Below are 17,422 nucleotides of genomic sequence, written 5' to 3'. Positions count from 1 at the left end.
GAACCTCTGCCACTTGGAACAGGTCGATCTGGGGTTTGCCCCATAGTTGGAAGAGTCGATTTGCTTGATCCTGACGCAGCTCACACTCGTGGCACGAGCGCAGCTCCCTGCTGAGTGAGTCGGCTGTTAGGAAAGATTTCATATTTGAATGTAATTTTCCCTCCATGTGTCAACCCCCACACTTTTTTTGCTGCTGCTTTACACCCTGAACTAAACTTTGCCAGAGAAGCACAGCCCTCAGCTGCACTCCTCTGGGCTTTCGCCTACCTTTTATGGGGAAACTGACATGCCCTTAAAACAGTCAGTATTGGGAGACTTGTTTCTCTTAGTCCTTTCCTCATGTTGCAACTTTTGTGCAACATGTAACAGGTGTACAATGTAACTTACCTTACAGTACACTTGGGTCTCTAGTCTTTCCAAGGGCCCTCGAAACTCTCGCTGGACTTTGTATGAACTGTGCAGATGTGTCACGGACAGGACTGGTGGCAGCTATCGTTTTCTTATATTTTTGACCCTTTCTTGACATGCTTACCACGCTTGGAACGAATAGGTGGCCCGACTCCAAAATGGCCATGCGACGAGGTTCTTTGTCCTATCCTTTGGCCATCTTGCCCCTTCACCTTCCCCAGGTCGAGCCGACCCGGGTTAGTCCTTATTTGGTCATGCACTTTCCCGCAAAACCCAATGCTTTCGCAGGCTTCTGCATGCCTTGTGTGTGTGCCTCCAGGATGTGGGCTGGGATGTCTGTTCCCAATACACATCCTGGGTGCCAGAGAGTCTAGAGTGTCCTGAATGCCTGGGACCACTGTGGTCCGTGATTGGTCCACATATGGAGTGAGTGTTTGTGAGCAGATCTCCCATTGGGTCCTCTCCGTTTTGGCGCAAAGGGAACTTTTGGATAAGAGGAGGCTGGAAACACCACTACCATGTCGATCTCCTGAGTTCACACAAACAAAGGATAAGGAGCCAAGTACCCTGCAACAAGAAGCCGAGTCGAGGAACCGCGGGTGATCCGCTGGAAGGTTTGGCACCCTGAGCCCGCTGTCGTCCTGCGAAACCCCTTTGCATCTGATCGTCCTAGAAGGTCTGCGAAGACACTTCGACCCCTTGGAATAGTGGGACCAACTATTCTCGGCACCTTCATCAAACCCTGCAAGTGAGCCTCTTCGGAAGTGTCTCTGGGCCAACCAGTGGGCTGACCAGTTTACACGGGACGTTTGCTCTATCACCGCTGCCGTTCCGAAGAAGCCCTCGAAACTGGGTATGCTGCTAGCTCAGTGTCCACGGCACCCTCACTCTGAATTTAGTACACTTGGCATTCCCAGGTCTGAAGTGAGTCGAGTGCGCCCGGAACCGAGTAAACACGGTTGCCGTGTTGCCCTGCTGTGGCAACGACCTGTGCACGTTCGCTGCATCTGTGACCCCCTTGACCCTGAAGCCTGCTACCGCGGAAACTAAACGGTGTCGAGACGTCTGGATTGTCACATTCGAACCTGCAAGCGAAGTGGACTGAACTGGCGAAGTCTGGGTCTGCCTGTGTCGGGGACAGGTGAGTAGTCCATACCCCAACCAGTGACCCCTAGCGCAGGAGTCCATTTCTACGCACGAAGTGGCCCCTGAGGGCTCCTTTCCTTTCCACCGCTATTGCGAAATAGCGACTCGATCCCGCACTCTCAACCTGCCTCTGCCCGCAAGTGGAGGTCCTGCTTGAATAGTGGGGACTTGTTCTTCATCGACCTTATCCACCTTCCTGAGCTGCTAAAGACCCTTGGAGGTACCCTATTTTGTCCATTGGTACCAGCACGTGCAGGTACTATTGAGCATAAGGCTCCTCTCTTCGTAGGGCTTGGACTGCCTCTTAGTTAGGTGTATTCCTGATGTTGAACTGGGTCTAAAGATTACTTGCACTGCCTGTTTTCGTCCCCATCCAGGTGGTCTATATATTCCGTGCTGTTAACTCCTTAGACCCCTCGGTCTTGTATATATATTGTATTGATTGTGATGTATTGGTTTACTTTAGTGTTACTGTGATTCTTTGCTATAGTCTATGTTACAAAGGCCTTGTAATAAATGTGTCTATTTTTTTAATATAACACCTGTCTGGAGTAATTCATAAGTGTCCTTGCTTTGTGTACTCATTGAGGTCTTTCAGTCACCCTCACCCCTCTTGAGACTTAGTCTTGACCGCCGCCATAGCTACCCTGATTGGTCTGGCTTGTCCAGAGGTTAGCCTGTTCCAAGAAACTAGGCTGGCCTTCTGAACCTCTGCCCCTCCAGGTCAGAGTTCAAAAATCCGTCTTAACATCGGCAACAGTGTTCTTTATTCTTGCCAGATGGAAGGGCACCAGAAACATCCCCTGGCGACGGCCCAGTGCCACAGATCCTGGGCCTCCTTGGATAGGGCTGGGGATCTGGTGCCTCCCTGCTTCCGGATGTAGAACATTGTGGTGGTGTTGTCGGTGAAGACCCTCACCACCTTGCCATTGAGGGACGGAAGGAATGACCTGAGGGCCCAGAACATGGCTCGGAGCTCCAGGATGTTGATGTGGAGTGACCTCTCCTCCGGGAGCCAAAGGCCTCTTGCGTGGAGATCTCCGGTGTGCGCTCCCCATCCCTCCAGGGAGGCGTACGTCGTCACCGTCTCCTGATGTGCCGGGGTCTGAAAGTCCTTGCCCGCAGCGAAAGGCGCGTGGGCGCCCCACCATCGAATCGCTTGGCAGAAAGCCTCGTTGAGCGGGATCCTGTCTTTGAAGCTGCCCGTCGCTTGTATCCAACGAGCATCAAGGAACTCTTGTAGAGGACGCATCCGTAGCCTGCACAGGGGCACCAGGTGGATGCATGAGGACATCATTCCGAGCAGGGACTTGATGGATCTCACCCTGGCCACGTCTGTGGCCAGCAGGCGCTGCACCTTGCCCAAGATGGCCTTCGTCCTCTCCTCCGACGGAGAAGCCAATCGCGCCACTTTATCGAGCTTGGCTCCCAGAAACAGTGCGACCTGCGACGGAACCAGGTGGGATTTCAAGTAGTTGATGGAGAATCCCAGATCCGTGAGCAGTTGGACGGTCTTCGCTGTGTGTTCGACGGCGAGTTGCCTTGCCCTTGCACAGATGAGCCAATCGTCCAGGTAGGGGTAAACGTGGATCCTCTGCAGGCGCAGCCGCGCCACCACTGATGCTAGGCATTTGGTAAATAGCCTGGGCGCTGACTTCAATCCGAATGGCAGGGCCTTGAATTGGTAGTGCCGCCCTTGGACTACGAATCTGAGAAACTTTCGGTGTCCTTTTAGAATGGGGATGTGGAAGTAAGCATCCTTCAACTCCAGCGATGATAGGAAGTCGCCTTCTTCCAGCTTTCCCAGCACATGCTGGAGGGTGACCTTCCTGAACTTTTGGGCCTTGATGTATTTATTTAACCAATGCAGGATGCGGCATCAACTGCCTGTCTTCTTTCTGACGAGGAAGTACCTTGAGTATACTCCGAAGCCCCAGAGCCTCTTCGAGACGAGCTCAATGGCACCTTTCTTGAGCATCACCCTTACTTCTAACAGCAGTTGAGGGATGTGATGTTCCTTCCTGGCCACGGGAGGAATGCAGGGGCACTTCTTTAGAAATTCGAGAGTGTGTCTGTGGGCCAGGGCATCCAGCACCCAACGGTCGGTGGAGATGGACTCCCACACGCTGATGAACTTCGCCAGCCGGCCTCCCACCGGGATGCTCAGGTGGGGGCCGGACGCTACGGCCGGTTCAGTCCTGCCTGGCGGCGGCCTTGCCACCTTGGCGACGACAATGAGATCCTCCTGACTTGCCGGGTCCTATGTAGGCCTCCTGCGATGAGGAGCGGGCTGCTTGGCGGTACATCGAGGAGCCGTCGCCGGAACCATTGGAGGCACCCTGTCTGCCTCTGGCGTTCCGAAAGGGCAGCCGTCATTGCTGCAAAACTTCCAAGTCCCGGGCTGTCTCTGTGTCGGCCTTGATGGCCTGAAGTGACTCATCCACTGTTTTCCCAAACAGGTTGTTCCCGTTGAAGGGCATGTCCAAAACTCGGGTTTGCACGTCCTGGCGGAAATCTGTTGCCTTGAGCCATCCCCGCCAAAGGCAAACACTGTTGCCCAACTGGCGGAACCCGGTGTCAGCGATGTCCGTGGCCATCATTATGCCGTGGTCCGACGCCACCTCACCTTCCTGCAGGATCTCCAGGGCCTCCGCCCTCTCTTGTCGTCCGGTAGGAAGTCCAGCAGGGAAGCGATCTTGTACCACAGCTCCCTGTCGTAGCAGGCCACAATTGCTAGGGCATTGGCCGCCTTAATTGTCGTCGCCGCAGACGGGATGACTCGTCGTCCCATGGCGTCCAGTTTCTTTCCCTTGCCGTCATGCGGGGAGGTTGAAGTTGAAGCCGTCACCCCCGCCGCTTTCTTCTTGGCCGCCGCTGAGACGACCGAATCCGGGGTCGGCTGTGCCCTAAGGCACAAAGGGGCGGAATCGGGGACCCGGTACTACTTTTCGTACCGATCCCTCTTGGCGGACGTCATGGACGGGTTCTTCAGGAGAGCAAGTCCCTCGTCCCAGATATCGTCAATAAACGGCACCACGAGGACCGTCTTCCTCCTGCCGCTGATAGAGGAAGCCTTCCTTCTTCTGTTCTTCGAGGCAGAGCTGGAAAATCTCTGATGCCCTGGCAATCATGGCATGGAAGGAGCCAATTTCGTCAGGTGGGGAGGCTCGAGGGAGTGGTGATGGAAGGCCCATCCCGTCGTCACCACCGTCGTCATCCGTCCCCATCGTGGCCGTATCTGTTCCAGTGTCATCCCTAGGATCAGGGGAAGGAGATGAAGGCTGAGCGGGCCGCGAGGGCTGGAAAGGTGGGTGGGGACGAACTCTCCTCCTCTTTTTTGGAGGGCTTCCTGACGGGCCCGGTTCTGCTGGGTCTTCCGTTGGGGTTAGAGGCAACCTTGTCCTCATCTCCGTGCATAAGGTTTGGATTGCCATTAAAATGGCCAGGGCATCCACCGAGTTTTTCTGAGGCTCTGGCACTGGCTGTGACGGGCGCGATAGTTGCCCCTCCTCCACGGGGGCCTCGTCGGCGCCACTTCATCCGCCTCCTCGGGGTTCCTCCCGTGGGACCGGCCCTTCTCAAACCTCTTGTTGGGGCCCTTCAAGACTTCAAACAGTTCCTCCTCAGAGGCTGTATCTGTGTCCGTAACGGCCACCGCCCCCCCCCTCTTTTTCCACCGGGGTCTTATCGATGGGCTGAAAAGAGGATTCCCTCCGTGGTGGCAGGGAAACTATGGGCCCCGAGGTCACTTCCACTGGGGTCGCTTCCACTGGGGTAGCCTCCACAGGCTTCCCCAGGGCCGCCGCGACTCCCTCGATTGAGGCCTTAGCGGGTGAATCAAGGCCTTCACCACCTTGGGCGCGCTTGAGGCCTTCACCTTGGGGGGAGGGTCACCGCTTCGCTCCCCCTCGGCTGATTCCTTCGAGATCGACCGGGGCCTCTCCAGAAGCTTACCCGGGTTCTCTGATTTTCTCTTCCCCGAGCCAGAGCGTTGGCTCGTGGTTGATGGCATCAGTGAAAGTGCGCCCTGCCTGGCAGCCGAGGAGCCCGACCCTTCGGCACTCCCGGTGCCTGCGGACTCGCAGTTCTTTGCCTTCTGTTGGGCCCCCGTCGCCAGGGCGCCCTCACAGTACTTAGAAGACAGCTCTGACTTCTTCTTCTTCTCACCTGCTGGGCCCTTCTCCAGCCAACCGGCGAGGCGGATCCGACGATCCCTCATAGTCCGTTCCGACAAGTTCTTGCAAAACGCACAGTTCTTTTCCACGTGCGTTTTGTCTTCATGAAGGCAGTAGAGACATCTCGAATGCTCATCCTCCTTGAAAACATTCTGTAATCCGCATCCATGGCATTTCCTGACCAGCTTGGATCAGGGTGTCGAGTTTCCCTTGTCCTGGGCCATGTCCATGAGGAAGGCCTCAGATCTTCTGGAATCCTCCAAGAAGCGTAACTCGACGAAACTTCGCCCTTGAGGGGCGTAGAAAAATCCAAAACGGGTCCCTGTTGATCAGAAGTAGAAACGGTGGAGCTTGAGGCTCGATTGACCGGAAAAAATTAGATTAAACTCTTTGAAAAAAAGCAAAACGCAGTAAAAGCTCTAGAGCTATAGCACGAGGACTCTCAACACTTGAACGTGCGGTAAAAATCTGAGGATGGCTGCCAGGGGAGGGGCTCAGGGCGAGGGCAGTCATTGGCTGGGGGCAATATGACCCAGAGACCCGTGATTGGTTACTACTAAGAAAGACAGATCAGAAACTAAACTGATTCTCATTTTTTCTTTACCGAGGATTCCCAGCCTGACGACGGGGAATATTCATGAGCATGTGAATCCATGCCAGACCCCATGCTGGAGAACTAACCGTTCAAATGCTCTCATGAGTGCACAGTTGCAACCTTTGCAAATAATCAAAAACCAGTCTAGCACTACGAATCTTAGCATACGGGCCTCCCTTGTCCGTCTACCAATAAAGCACTGATTGACAGGTGCGTGCCCTACTTGATAAGTCCTGGCAACCTGAAAACAAAGATTTGAACGTGACAGTAAGCAGGTGTGATGAATTCTGTGGAGTCATCACTGATGCCCAGCCTAAAGTCTGCTCCCGTGTGGCCGGAGGAAGGCAGCTGCTATCTAAACCTAACCCTGGGGCTGGCATTATGAGGGAGGATTGTAAAGGACCGGAGGGGGGTGTCTGTACTTCTGATCTCTATATGGTAGAGGGGAGGCACAGAGGACCCCAGCCAAGATTCTCTATTATTGGTAATGTAGTCGAGAAATCAAGGCCTAGCTTCTCAGGTGGTGATGCAGGCTGGTTCTTAAGTACAGTGTAGTTCCCGAACCCCCACAAAGGAATGTCCACACACTGTATTACTGAAAACACAGGCTTTATATAATTAATATTCAAAGGTATGTACACAATCACAATAACGCACTTTGTACTCGGAAATCAACAATGATAAATATATACAATTCTAAAGTGGTACCACCAATGTTATCAAATCTCATTAAAGTGCATCAACTGTACGGTTAAAATGTCACACAGATCAATAACAAGGGAACCAGCAATAGAGATAGGAAGGAACGCAAGAGGGTTGAAACAATGGGCAGAATACTGGCCCGTACCAATAGACACAGTTCTGTGTGGAGATCCCCCCCACCTGGGCAACCTGTAAAATAAAGATATATAGCACAAGCCCAGTCCATATATTGTTCAATAGTCTTATTTCCTCCTATAATTTTTTTACCCCCCCCAATGTACCTGGTGGAGTAGAGTTCTTCGAAGACGCATCGGAGGATCCTTCTTGAGTGACTCCCTTTAAAGCAGGAGCCACGGATCGTCGAGAGGCGTCGAAGATGGTGAACTTGGCGTTGACGGCATCGATGAGCAGTTCAAGGGTGCCGAGACAACAACGTCGATCCAGGCGGTGTTCGTCAGCGACGTCCTGCGAGGATGAGGTGTGCGGGGCACCTCAGCGATGGATTGTTCAGGACCGCAAAGAGTTTCAGAAGAACTGTGACCCAACAAGGGCGTCAAGTCGTCGAAGTCTTTGTGGCCTTCAAGTGGCGGGAAACCCACCGTTGGATTCTCCTCGGCGCGTTAGTCGTCCTCGACTTTCTCCGGCGGGACAAAGCGGTCGATGTTGCAGACAAGGGAGTCCTTTGATTCAAATGTTCTTAGGCAAAGGAGCGGGTGGCTCCGGTCGTCGGCGGCACGGCGTCAAGTGGTCCCCACGGCTGGGCAACACAACTTCGATGGGCCTCCAGCGGTTACACAAACCTGCGAACCCTGGTCGACCGCAGTAGACTTCGACAGCGGCGAAGTCCGGGTGCTTTGCTTCGTTCTCCTCGGCAGTCCCATCTCGGGTTGGCAGCCTTTCGAGGGTCTGACTTCCAGGGAGCTTTGGCGAAGGTTAGCGGTGCTTGATGGTCCCTCGGAGCACGGGAAGAGGGCGCCTTACCAGGTCGTCTCTCGGATCAGTCTTCGACGAATTCGGCAGCTTTCAGATCAGGTCAAAGCAAATGCAAAAGCAAGTCTTCTTCTTCCAGCTGGGCGTCGAGGATCAGCAGTTCCAGTTATTCTTCAAGTGTAGCCACAGCTTCTGAACAATTTCCAGTGGTGAGAGGTCCCCAGATAAACTATCCTGTCTCTCATCCACACCGCTGGGTCACACGCAGCAGCCAATCATACAGAAGGGCATTCATGCTGTCAGTCAGCCAATCAGGCACACAATACATTCAGGCCATCCTCCTCCCTCTCAGACACTCACAACAAGGAATGTGGATTGGGACAAGTACCCAGCCATTCAACACTACACACTGCATTCAGGCCAGTTTCGGGCAGGGCTGTCTCAGTCACCCAGGTCCCACCCACAGGGTGTACCCACAACATACAGTCACTGGGAAGGCTCCAGCCAGTCTGGACTGGACTTTCCAACAATCACCATATATGGAACTTCCACCCAACAGCCAGTCAGGGGGAAAGGACTGAGTCAGGGCTTCCCAGGACTTTGGGAAAACAAGGTAACCGGCAATAGAAAGCAAGAGGCCACAGAGGCCATCTTGTTTTCTATCAGGAATCAACTGATTCCAGTGGCAGGGCCTGGGTATCCCAAAATGGAGGATACTCAGAGCACCTGTCAAATTCTGCATGGAGCTGCCACCAGCCCATAGCCTGCTCTGCGGGCCACCCACAGGTGCCCAAAAACATACACTAGGGGCACAGGGTTGTACCCCCACCCATGGGTGCCGTAAGGGTATCCCATGGGTCTGTTCACCAAACCAAAAGAGAGAGAGCTGCACCGCCAGGAGTCCCACATGAACTCCTGCGCAGAAAACACGACAGAACACACGATAAAAAGGCAGTAAAGGACAAGGATACGGAGGCCCTGTCCCTCCGATGCATTTCCAGCATCACAAGGATCACATGGGAGGAGATGACTGTCGGGGTAAAGTGGTGACTCCCTTTGAAGAGACACAATCTTCCCCTTCTTGTGAGGATGAGGATTCTTTAATTTTCAGGTGTCCAGTGGCATGCTGTAGCTGTGCAGGTTCCTCCGATGGGAAGGCCCAAAGAACATTCTATGAAAAACCAACTGGACAGAATAAGTTATGTACCTTGGGAATCATGAATCGTAATAATTGATTCTGCTTTGGGTAGACTTTCTAACCCCAATGTTAAAGCACCTACCACTTACATACCATCTCATGACGCTGATAGCTTTCAGCTCAATACTCAATTAAAACCAAATAATCAAGGAAAACCTAAAACCATTATGGAATTCAACACCCATAATGCTTATTTTTTTACTTGACAAAACGGGTGAAGCAAACGCATTCCTTCCCCACCTTGCGCCGTCACTCCATCCCACCTTGCGCCGTCATTCCTTCCCCACCTTGCACCGTCATTCTATCCCACCTTGCGCCGTCATTCCTTCCCCACCTTGCGCCGTCATTCCTTCCCCACCTTGCGCCGTCACTCCATCCCACCTTGCGCCGTCATTCCTTCCCCACCTTGCGCCGTCATTCCTTCCCCACCTTGCGCCGTCATTCCTTCCCCACCTTGCATCGTCATTCCATCCCACCATGTGCCGCCATTCATCCCCACCTTGCGCCGCCATTCCTCCCCACCTTGCGCCGCCATTCCTCCCCACCTTGCGCCGTCATTCCTTCCCCACCTTGCGCCGTCATTCCTTCCCCACCTTGCATCGTCATTCCATCCCACCATGTGCCGCCATTCATCCCCACCTTGCGCCGCCATTCCTCCCCACCTTGCGCCGTCATGCCTCCCCACCTTGCGCCGTCATGCCTCCCCACCTTGCGCCGTCATGCCTCCCCACCTTGCGCCGTCATGCCTCCCCACCTTGCGCCTTCATTCCTCCCCACCTTGCGCCGTCATTCCTCACCCCACTTCCACCTCCCCTTGTACTGTCATTCCTCATTTCTCCCTCCATGGTAAATATATAATGCAATAAACTACAAACGCCCAAACTCATATAGCACCAGCTGTACCTTTTCCCGGCACTGCCCCCCCCCCCACCTCAATAGTGTAGCTCAGTATCGTTTACTACTGCGAGAGCCGGGTCTAATTTAGTGGTGACCTTACCTAACACTATCGGTTAGTCATTTCCAGGCTCTCACCAGAGGACACTTGAAAAAACTCCCCAAAACATTCAAACGCAGAAAATGACAAGAGGCCAGAGAAGCTCAGACGGGCCAACCAGGGGCGTTGCTAGGGGGGGGCTAAGGGGGCTATAGCCCCTGATCTTTTGGTTGTAGCCCCGGATAGAATCTCAGGAGCTACAGCCAAAAGACTAGCTAGCCCCCAGTCCCGACAGTTCCGACATCAGCTTAGCCCCGGGTCTTTTCCAGACCTAGCAACTCCCCTGGGGCCAACTTATAAAAATCAAGGAGTACCGTTTCAGTAGAGGCCGCAGCAGCAAGGACTGCACCGCAAATAAAACCACAGGAGCAGAGGAGTGCCAAATAAGGCACAGAGGAGGCATAACCCAGGACACAGCCCTGCAAGGATAAAGACACCTGGTGGGTATAGAGGCGGACACAGAGCTGCAGAGATTACACATTGCACCCTAGGGGGGATGAGGGGGTGCTAGGATTCACTGCACCGCAAATAACGCCACAGGAGCAGAGGAGTGCCAAATAAGGCACAGAGGAAGCATAACCCAGGACACAGCCCTGCAAGGAGAAAGACACCTGGTGGGTATAGAGGTGGACACAGAGCTGCAGAGATTAAACATTGCACCCTAGGGGGGAGGAGGGGGCGCTAGGATTCAATGCACCGCAAATAACGCCAGAGGAGTGCCAAATAAGGCACAGAGGAGGCATAACCCAGGACACAGCCCTGCAAGTAGAAAGACACCTGTGTGGGTATAGAGGCGAACACAGAGCTGCAGAGATTACACATTGCACCCTAGGGGGGAGGAGGAGGCGCTAGGATTCACTGCACCGCAAATAACACCACAAGAGCAGAGGAGTGCCAAATAATGCACAGAGGAAGCATAACCCAGGACACAGCCCTGCAAGGAGAATGACACCTGTGTGGGTATAGAGGCGGACACAGAGCTGCAGAGATTATACATTGCACCCTAGGGGGAGGAGGGGGTGCTAGGATTCACTGCACCGCAAATAACGCCACAGGAGCAGAGGAGTGCCAAATAAGGCACAGAGGAAGCATAACCCAGGACACAGCCCTGCAAGGTGAAAGACACCTGTGTGGGTATAGAGGCGGACACAGAGCTGCAGCGATTACACATTGCACCCTAGGGGGGAGGAGGAGGCGCTAGGATTCACTGCGCCGCAAATAACGCCACAGGGACAGAGGTGTGCCAAATAAGGCACAGAGGAAGCATAACCCAGGACACAGCCCTGCAAGGAGAAAGACACCTGTGTGGGTATAGAGGCGAACACAGAGCTGCAGAGATTACACATTGCACCCTAGGGGGGAGGAGGAGGCGCTAGGATTCACTGCACCGCAAATAACACCACAAGAGCAGAGGAGTGCCAAATAATGCACAGAGGAAGCATAACCCAGGACACAGCCCTGCAAGGTGAAAGACACCTGTGTGGGTATAGAGGCGAACACAGAGCTGCAGAGATTACACATTGCACCCTAGGGGGGAGGAGGAGGCGCTAGGATTCACTGCGCCGTAAATAACGCCACAGGAGCAGAGGAGTGCCAAATAAGGCAGGGGCATAACCCAGGACACAGCCCTGCAAGGAGAAAGACACCTGTGTGGGTATAGAGGCGGACACAGAGCTGCAGAGATTACACATTGCACCCTAGGGGGCGCTAGGATTAAGACTTGTACAGCGTGGCAAGAATTCCAGGGAATGCCCTTAAATGTTCATCAAGAAAGGACTTGGAGAGTTCGTGCCAGTGGCCAGTGCTGCAGATGAGCAGAGCAAGCAAGGCTAATAAAGAAACAGCTTAAAGTCAGAGGGAAGCAGCTAGAGCGGTCCCATGGAACAGTTGGGTCTGCAACATTTCCACTCCACCCAAGGGCGAGCAGGAGACATCTCCTTTTATGGATGCATGAGGGAGGGGATAGTTAGAAATATAGTTACAACTAATAAGGGGATCTAGAGAGCAAGAAGTAAAGGAGAGGCTACAGTCACACACTCAGTAAAGGAGACGAAGGAAAGAAGTAGCCCCGAAAAACACTACATGGGTGTTAATACTTTAGGGGGGAGTCGGGTAACTTACACCCCTTGCTAGCGTTTAAGTCACCCTAAGGGGGAGTTATCGCCAGACCGATCCTGCTTACCCTGTCCCCTAAGGCGTGTTAAGCTTAGCAGGCTCACCTGCCTAGTCCCAAAGGGGGTGACCATCTCCCTGGACTCATCACACGCCCCCACTCCCACATGTGCTCCCATGCCAACAAGGAAAGGATGACTCCAAAGGAAGACGTTGTTCTCAATTGGCAGTAGGCTACATGGAATCAGCTGCCACTCGATGAACAATCTATCGAGAAGGCCTTATATCCCATGCCGGTCTCTCTATGATGCACCCATCATGATAGGGAAGAGGGTGGGGCAGAAATCTATGCAGCTCATTCAAAAGGAAATGTACAGGAGTTGCCTGCGTAAATGGATGTATTGATTGACATTTAAAGCGTCCAATAAAATGATCTGGAAAGAAAAACAGGGACGAGCTGCCACCACCTTTCTAAAACAAAAGAAACACAATCTATCACAGCGGTCCTGGGTGGGAATGGGGACCGGGCACACAAGTAGAGTACATCTCCCCTAACCACAACCCCCTCCATTCCCTAACACACACACCCAGTCTCTCAGTAGTTGTGGCATTAACAGAGAAAGTGGGATTGAGGTACAGAAGGCCGTGCATGCTCTTTGAAACAGGGGTTGAGTAGAGTAATCAGTATGTCTGATGTAGCTTGTCACATGACTGTCTCACCTGCGCTTAAAACCGCTGTCACTGAACCGGTAGCCTCCGAGGGCTGGGGACCCAGGAATAAGCGAGTTGCTTGGGTGCTCGAGAAGCACTTGCCCAACCTAGATGGAATTGGAAGACCTAAGCCTGGGGCCGTCCACCAGTAAAGCCAAGGACATTGAATGCAAAACATGGCCCCTGGAAAGAGGATGTCAGAATGTTGGTTGTCTAACAGGGGCCCAGATGAGGGGTGGGGATAAATACCTATCTCTTGAAGTGCGACGTCCAAGAAGGACCTATTGTGAATCCTAAGAAAGGCCATGCTCAGGAGGGATCTGTTGAGAATCCTGAGAAAGTCAAGTTCCAGGAGGAGTCTGTCGCGAACCTTGAGATACTGAAGGTCCAGGCCGAGCCTGCTGTGAAACCTGTTCAGAAACCTAACAAGGCTGCGGTCCATGAGGGACCTACTCTGAAGCATCCGACGATAAGAGATTCAGAAGCGATAAATTGAAATTCCTGATAAAGGCTAGGTCTGAGCCAAAGACCTCTTTTAAAACTCTGAAGTCTGAAGCACTGGGAGAGGACTCAAAGGTACAAGCAGCGAGCAAGTCCAGAGTAGAACTACAAGAGCCTTCCCAGAACATTACTTATGTTTCGCTGTGCAAGAATTGGGATGGACTTTTGAAGACTAGGCAAAGACTAATCTTAGGGTCAAAGTTGGGAACATTTACTTTAATAACTTAAGAGTAGCCGTGAGGCTACATTCTTAAAAAAGGTTAGGTGTTGGAACTGTTTTGTTAGGCATCCTTTTTAGACTTTATTTTATAGGGTGTTTTGAGAAAAGAGAAGGACTTAGTAGAATAGGTTAGAGAACTTTACACCACAAGTTGAAACTCTAAAGGTTTAAGTCACCAATAAGAAGAGATCACTTTGCTTTTAACTAGTACATCGTTTTGCTTAGGAAACCCTTATTAATTGTAAAAGAAAGTATTGACTGTTTTTTTGGGGGGTTACGACTTCTTATGCCCTGCAACCTGTTAAATCTCCTGGTTGGGAGTGTTGCGTTGGTGTGAAAAGATTTGAAGGAACCAATGCGCCACCTCTGTGGTTGAGTGTCTACTTATTGCTTTCTCACCAAACAACAGCGTCACACATTGGTCATTTTCAAAGGTTGTATTTTAGTAGTTCAAAAGATAATAATTAGGAGCGCCCTGTTTGACACGTGTTTCGGCTTATCAAGAGGCTTTTTCAAAAATAGGGCATATTTTCAATTCACATTTCACTTCATATGCCTAGTTGGCAATCATGTATTGATGTATGGAATCTTGCATCTTTACAACTCAAGGGTTAAAATCCCACCTCTACAGTACGTATTCCGATATCCACGCGTCGACTATGCAGGAGATCAGAATACGTACTGTAGAGGTGGGATTCTAACCCATGAATTGTAAAAGAAGCAAGATTCAATGTATCATTAACTGATTGCCTTATTAATTGTAGCCCAAGCCCTAGAATTATTGGACGTTTTCCTAACCTGTGAACTGACAAAGATAATTCTATTATAATTCAAGCAGTCTAACATGTATCATAGCTTGGCCCCATCCACATCGCAGTTTCCCATCTGATCCATGTCACTTGTGGGCTCTTGGGTCAGTGGGCTGGTTTCCTTTCTGGTACACTCACGTACATTTCTTTTGAGGGTTAGTGCTTGACTGGTCCAAGTCAACAGCTGCTGTGTTTCTCTTCTCTACACTGAGGCAGGCCTTTGTACTTAGTGGGCAGGTCTCTGTTCTGGTCCGCTCGCGGCAGTCTCTTTCTGTTGGTTGGTGATTCGCCAGTCCAGATTGGGAGCCGATGTGTTTTCATGTGGTTTTAAACATTTATGGATGGTTTTCTAGTCCATTCTGGAAACTGGGAATTTGTATGTGGCAGCATGGTTTCTTTATCTTATCCGCACCCCTTGCATGTTGAAATGGTTGGGAACGTGGTTGTAGTTGGGTCTATCTACTTACTTGAGGGGTCGGTTGCCTTTCTGGTCTACTAGCAGACTCTCTTATTGGCTGTTACATTACCAATCCCAAGTGGTCTAGCTTTATTTTTCTGCTGTACCATGCCGTAGAAGGGTGTGCGAGGGGGTGTAGAGATGTTATGCAAATGTCCTCTTTGGGGAACTTGGGACTTGTGTCAATCATAGATGTCACTCCTAGAAATCAGGGTCACCACCTCTTTATTGCAATATAAAAATGGGGGTTAAAGGAACTGGGGGAAGCTCTAAAACTAAAGACTGTCAGATGGGATAACGAAAATACGTGGTTCTCCAGTTCGGATTCTCAAACTATCTTTATTCAACGTATTGCCAAATCTTTATAGGATGTCCCTCCTGCGGCACCCTGTGCTGTAGAGGAAATGTTCAAATGATGTGGCTAACAGAAAGGCCCCCAATCTAGTCTCGAGTCTGTAGCTGCCTACAAGCCAAATAACATAAAGGTTCTGAGGATTAAAGTCTCTCCCTATTCTAATACAAAAGCAGCCGTGTTCCCTACGGATTTACAACAGGTCCCTCCTAGAGCTTGGGTTTCATACTTCACACCAGGGCTCCTCCCAGACCTGGGTTTTAGGCTTTATAGCAGGCCGCCTTCATAGGACTCCGTCTTCAGGAGTTACAGCAGACATCCCTCCTAAATCCTGGGTTTCAGGATTCACAGTGGTCTTTTGTCCTAGGCCTCAGGTTGCGACTATCACAACAGGCTTCTCTCATAGACCCTGGCCCCTATCACCAGAACCTGGAACCTCTGATCTTTTCCCACTGGCCACTGGTAGAAAGCCCTAGGAGTTGGTTTTCCAGTTCCTCCAAGGAATTGGGAAGGGTGGTTGTGCACTTCAGGTCAGCCTTCCTATTCCATGGCTTCCAGGGCTCAGTTGCCTTCCACCTCCCCAGGCCTGCTCTGTGTTGCTCCAGGCAGCGGCCTTCCATCAGACTTTCCTTGTGTCAAGGGAACTTCAGTAGACACATCCGCTTTTCCATGTCCCAAGATACTGAATGAATGTTCCCAGCCTCTTTTATACCCATAGAGTTGCGTGGCATTTACTAAGGCAGTCCCTGATTAGTCCTCCCACCGTGATCATGTATTCCCTTCCAGGATTGCCAATCCTCTTATATGTCTTAATGCTCTCCTCACTACACTCCCAGCAGCACCCGTGCCCCCTGCAAACCATACAAAACATTGCAGCCAGGCTCATCCACCACCTACCAAAGCATTCACACATCACCTCAGGTCTCGCCCACCTCTACTGGCTTCCTATACCCCAAAGAACTGCCTACAAAGGATTGTGCATTATTTTCAAAGCCATCCACCACAAAACCCACCATTTTACCTTCACGACAAGCTCACGCTCGCCATCCACACAAACACCAGCGAAGCAAGCCAGCATCTCCTACACATTCCACTCTGCAAACTAACATGCACACAAAAGCAAGCATTTACCCACTGGGCAGCCAGGACATGCTTCACATCTGCACTACACCCTGTGTCACCACTGTCTGAAAGAGCCTCAAAACATGCCTGTTTCCCCACAAATAAACCCACACCTCCATCTGCATTGCTACCACTTGTCTATCCTAATATTTTTACCCTATCCTGAAAATATTTTGTCCATTTTGTTTCACCTCCCACCTTCGATACCCTCTGGTTAGTGCCAGCATTTAACAAAAACGCTAAGAAAATAAATAAAATGTCCCTTGGTATCTGATTATTGGTTGAGGACAGTGATTGGTTTGTGAAGTAATGGCTTCTATAAGGGTTTGCTTGGACCTAGGAGATTTTATAAGCATCTGTGGTGCCATCTTGGAACTTCATAGACCGAACTTGCAGCTCTGCAACATTCTTCTGGTGGGTGCAGCAACACCACCCCCAATTTCAGTGCTGGAATACCTAGTCAGCAAGCGCCTCCCTGCTTGTCTCTATATTTCGTTTTATGTGCCAGTGCACTCCCTTGAGGTGCATTCTGGAAAATGGAGTTCCAGCTTGAGACAATTATGTCAATTGAGGTCTCCTTAGTTGCAGCCTGGGGCTCCTCGTCCTCACTGAGGTATACTTAGTTTGTGTGGCCAAGCTACCATGTCTCTCTGGGATCCCAGGCTCAATACACGCAATTATCACTATACAAGCCCACCTCTCCTTTCCCCAATTGGCAGGCTGCCGGCAACGTAGTCCAGATTAACAGAGGTGGACAAATGCAGCGACAATGGCACGGCAAATGAATCGAGCACCCTCTCTGCGAGGCTAATTCCAATCATCCTCAGGGCCCGCAATGGTTAGCAGCCGGGTCAACCCTGTCCTCTGTGCCTCGCCCCCCCCTCCTACAATAGTGCATGGATCGCTCCTCTCATACAGGAGTGTATGGAGTTCTTCCAACTCACCACAGCTCTTGAGCTCTTTGGTCCTCATCACGAGTTGGGCGGAATC

General features: G+C 51.6%; 1 protein-coding gene across 2 annotated transcripts in view; it reads right to left on the bottom strand.

Moving 5' to 3' along the window:
- Positions 1-17,422, bottom strand: part of LOC138511211 (uncharacterized HIT-like protein Synpcc7942_1390) — a 178,300-nt gene that overhangs the window by 120,306 nt on the left and 40,572 nt on the right. The window contains exon 2 of one of the 2 annotated variants that reach the window (XM_069626737.1): positions 10,463-10,567. The exons of the other annotated variant lie outside the window; for it this stretch is intronic. Coding sequence (XP_069482838.1) covers positions 10,463-10,567 — 105 coding nt within the window. The remainder of the gene's footprint in view (positions 1-10,462; positions 10,568-17,422) is intronic. 2 annotated transcript variants of the gene reach the window in all.

Source organism: Ambystoma mexicanum, chromosome 6p (genome assembly GCF_040938575.1).
Source record: "Ambystoma mexicanum isolate Mex_15411 chromosome 6p, UKY_AmexF1_1, whole genome shotgun sequence".
Taxonomy (NCBI): domain Eukaryota; kingdom Metazoa; phylum Chordata; class Amphibia; order Caudata; family Ambystomatidae; genus Ambystoma; species Ambystoma mexicanum.
The sequence above is the reverse complement of the archived record's forward strand: the minus strand, read 5'-3'. Positions and strand labels throughout refer to the sequence as shown.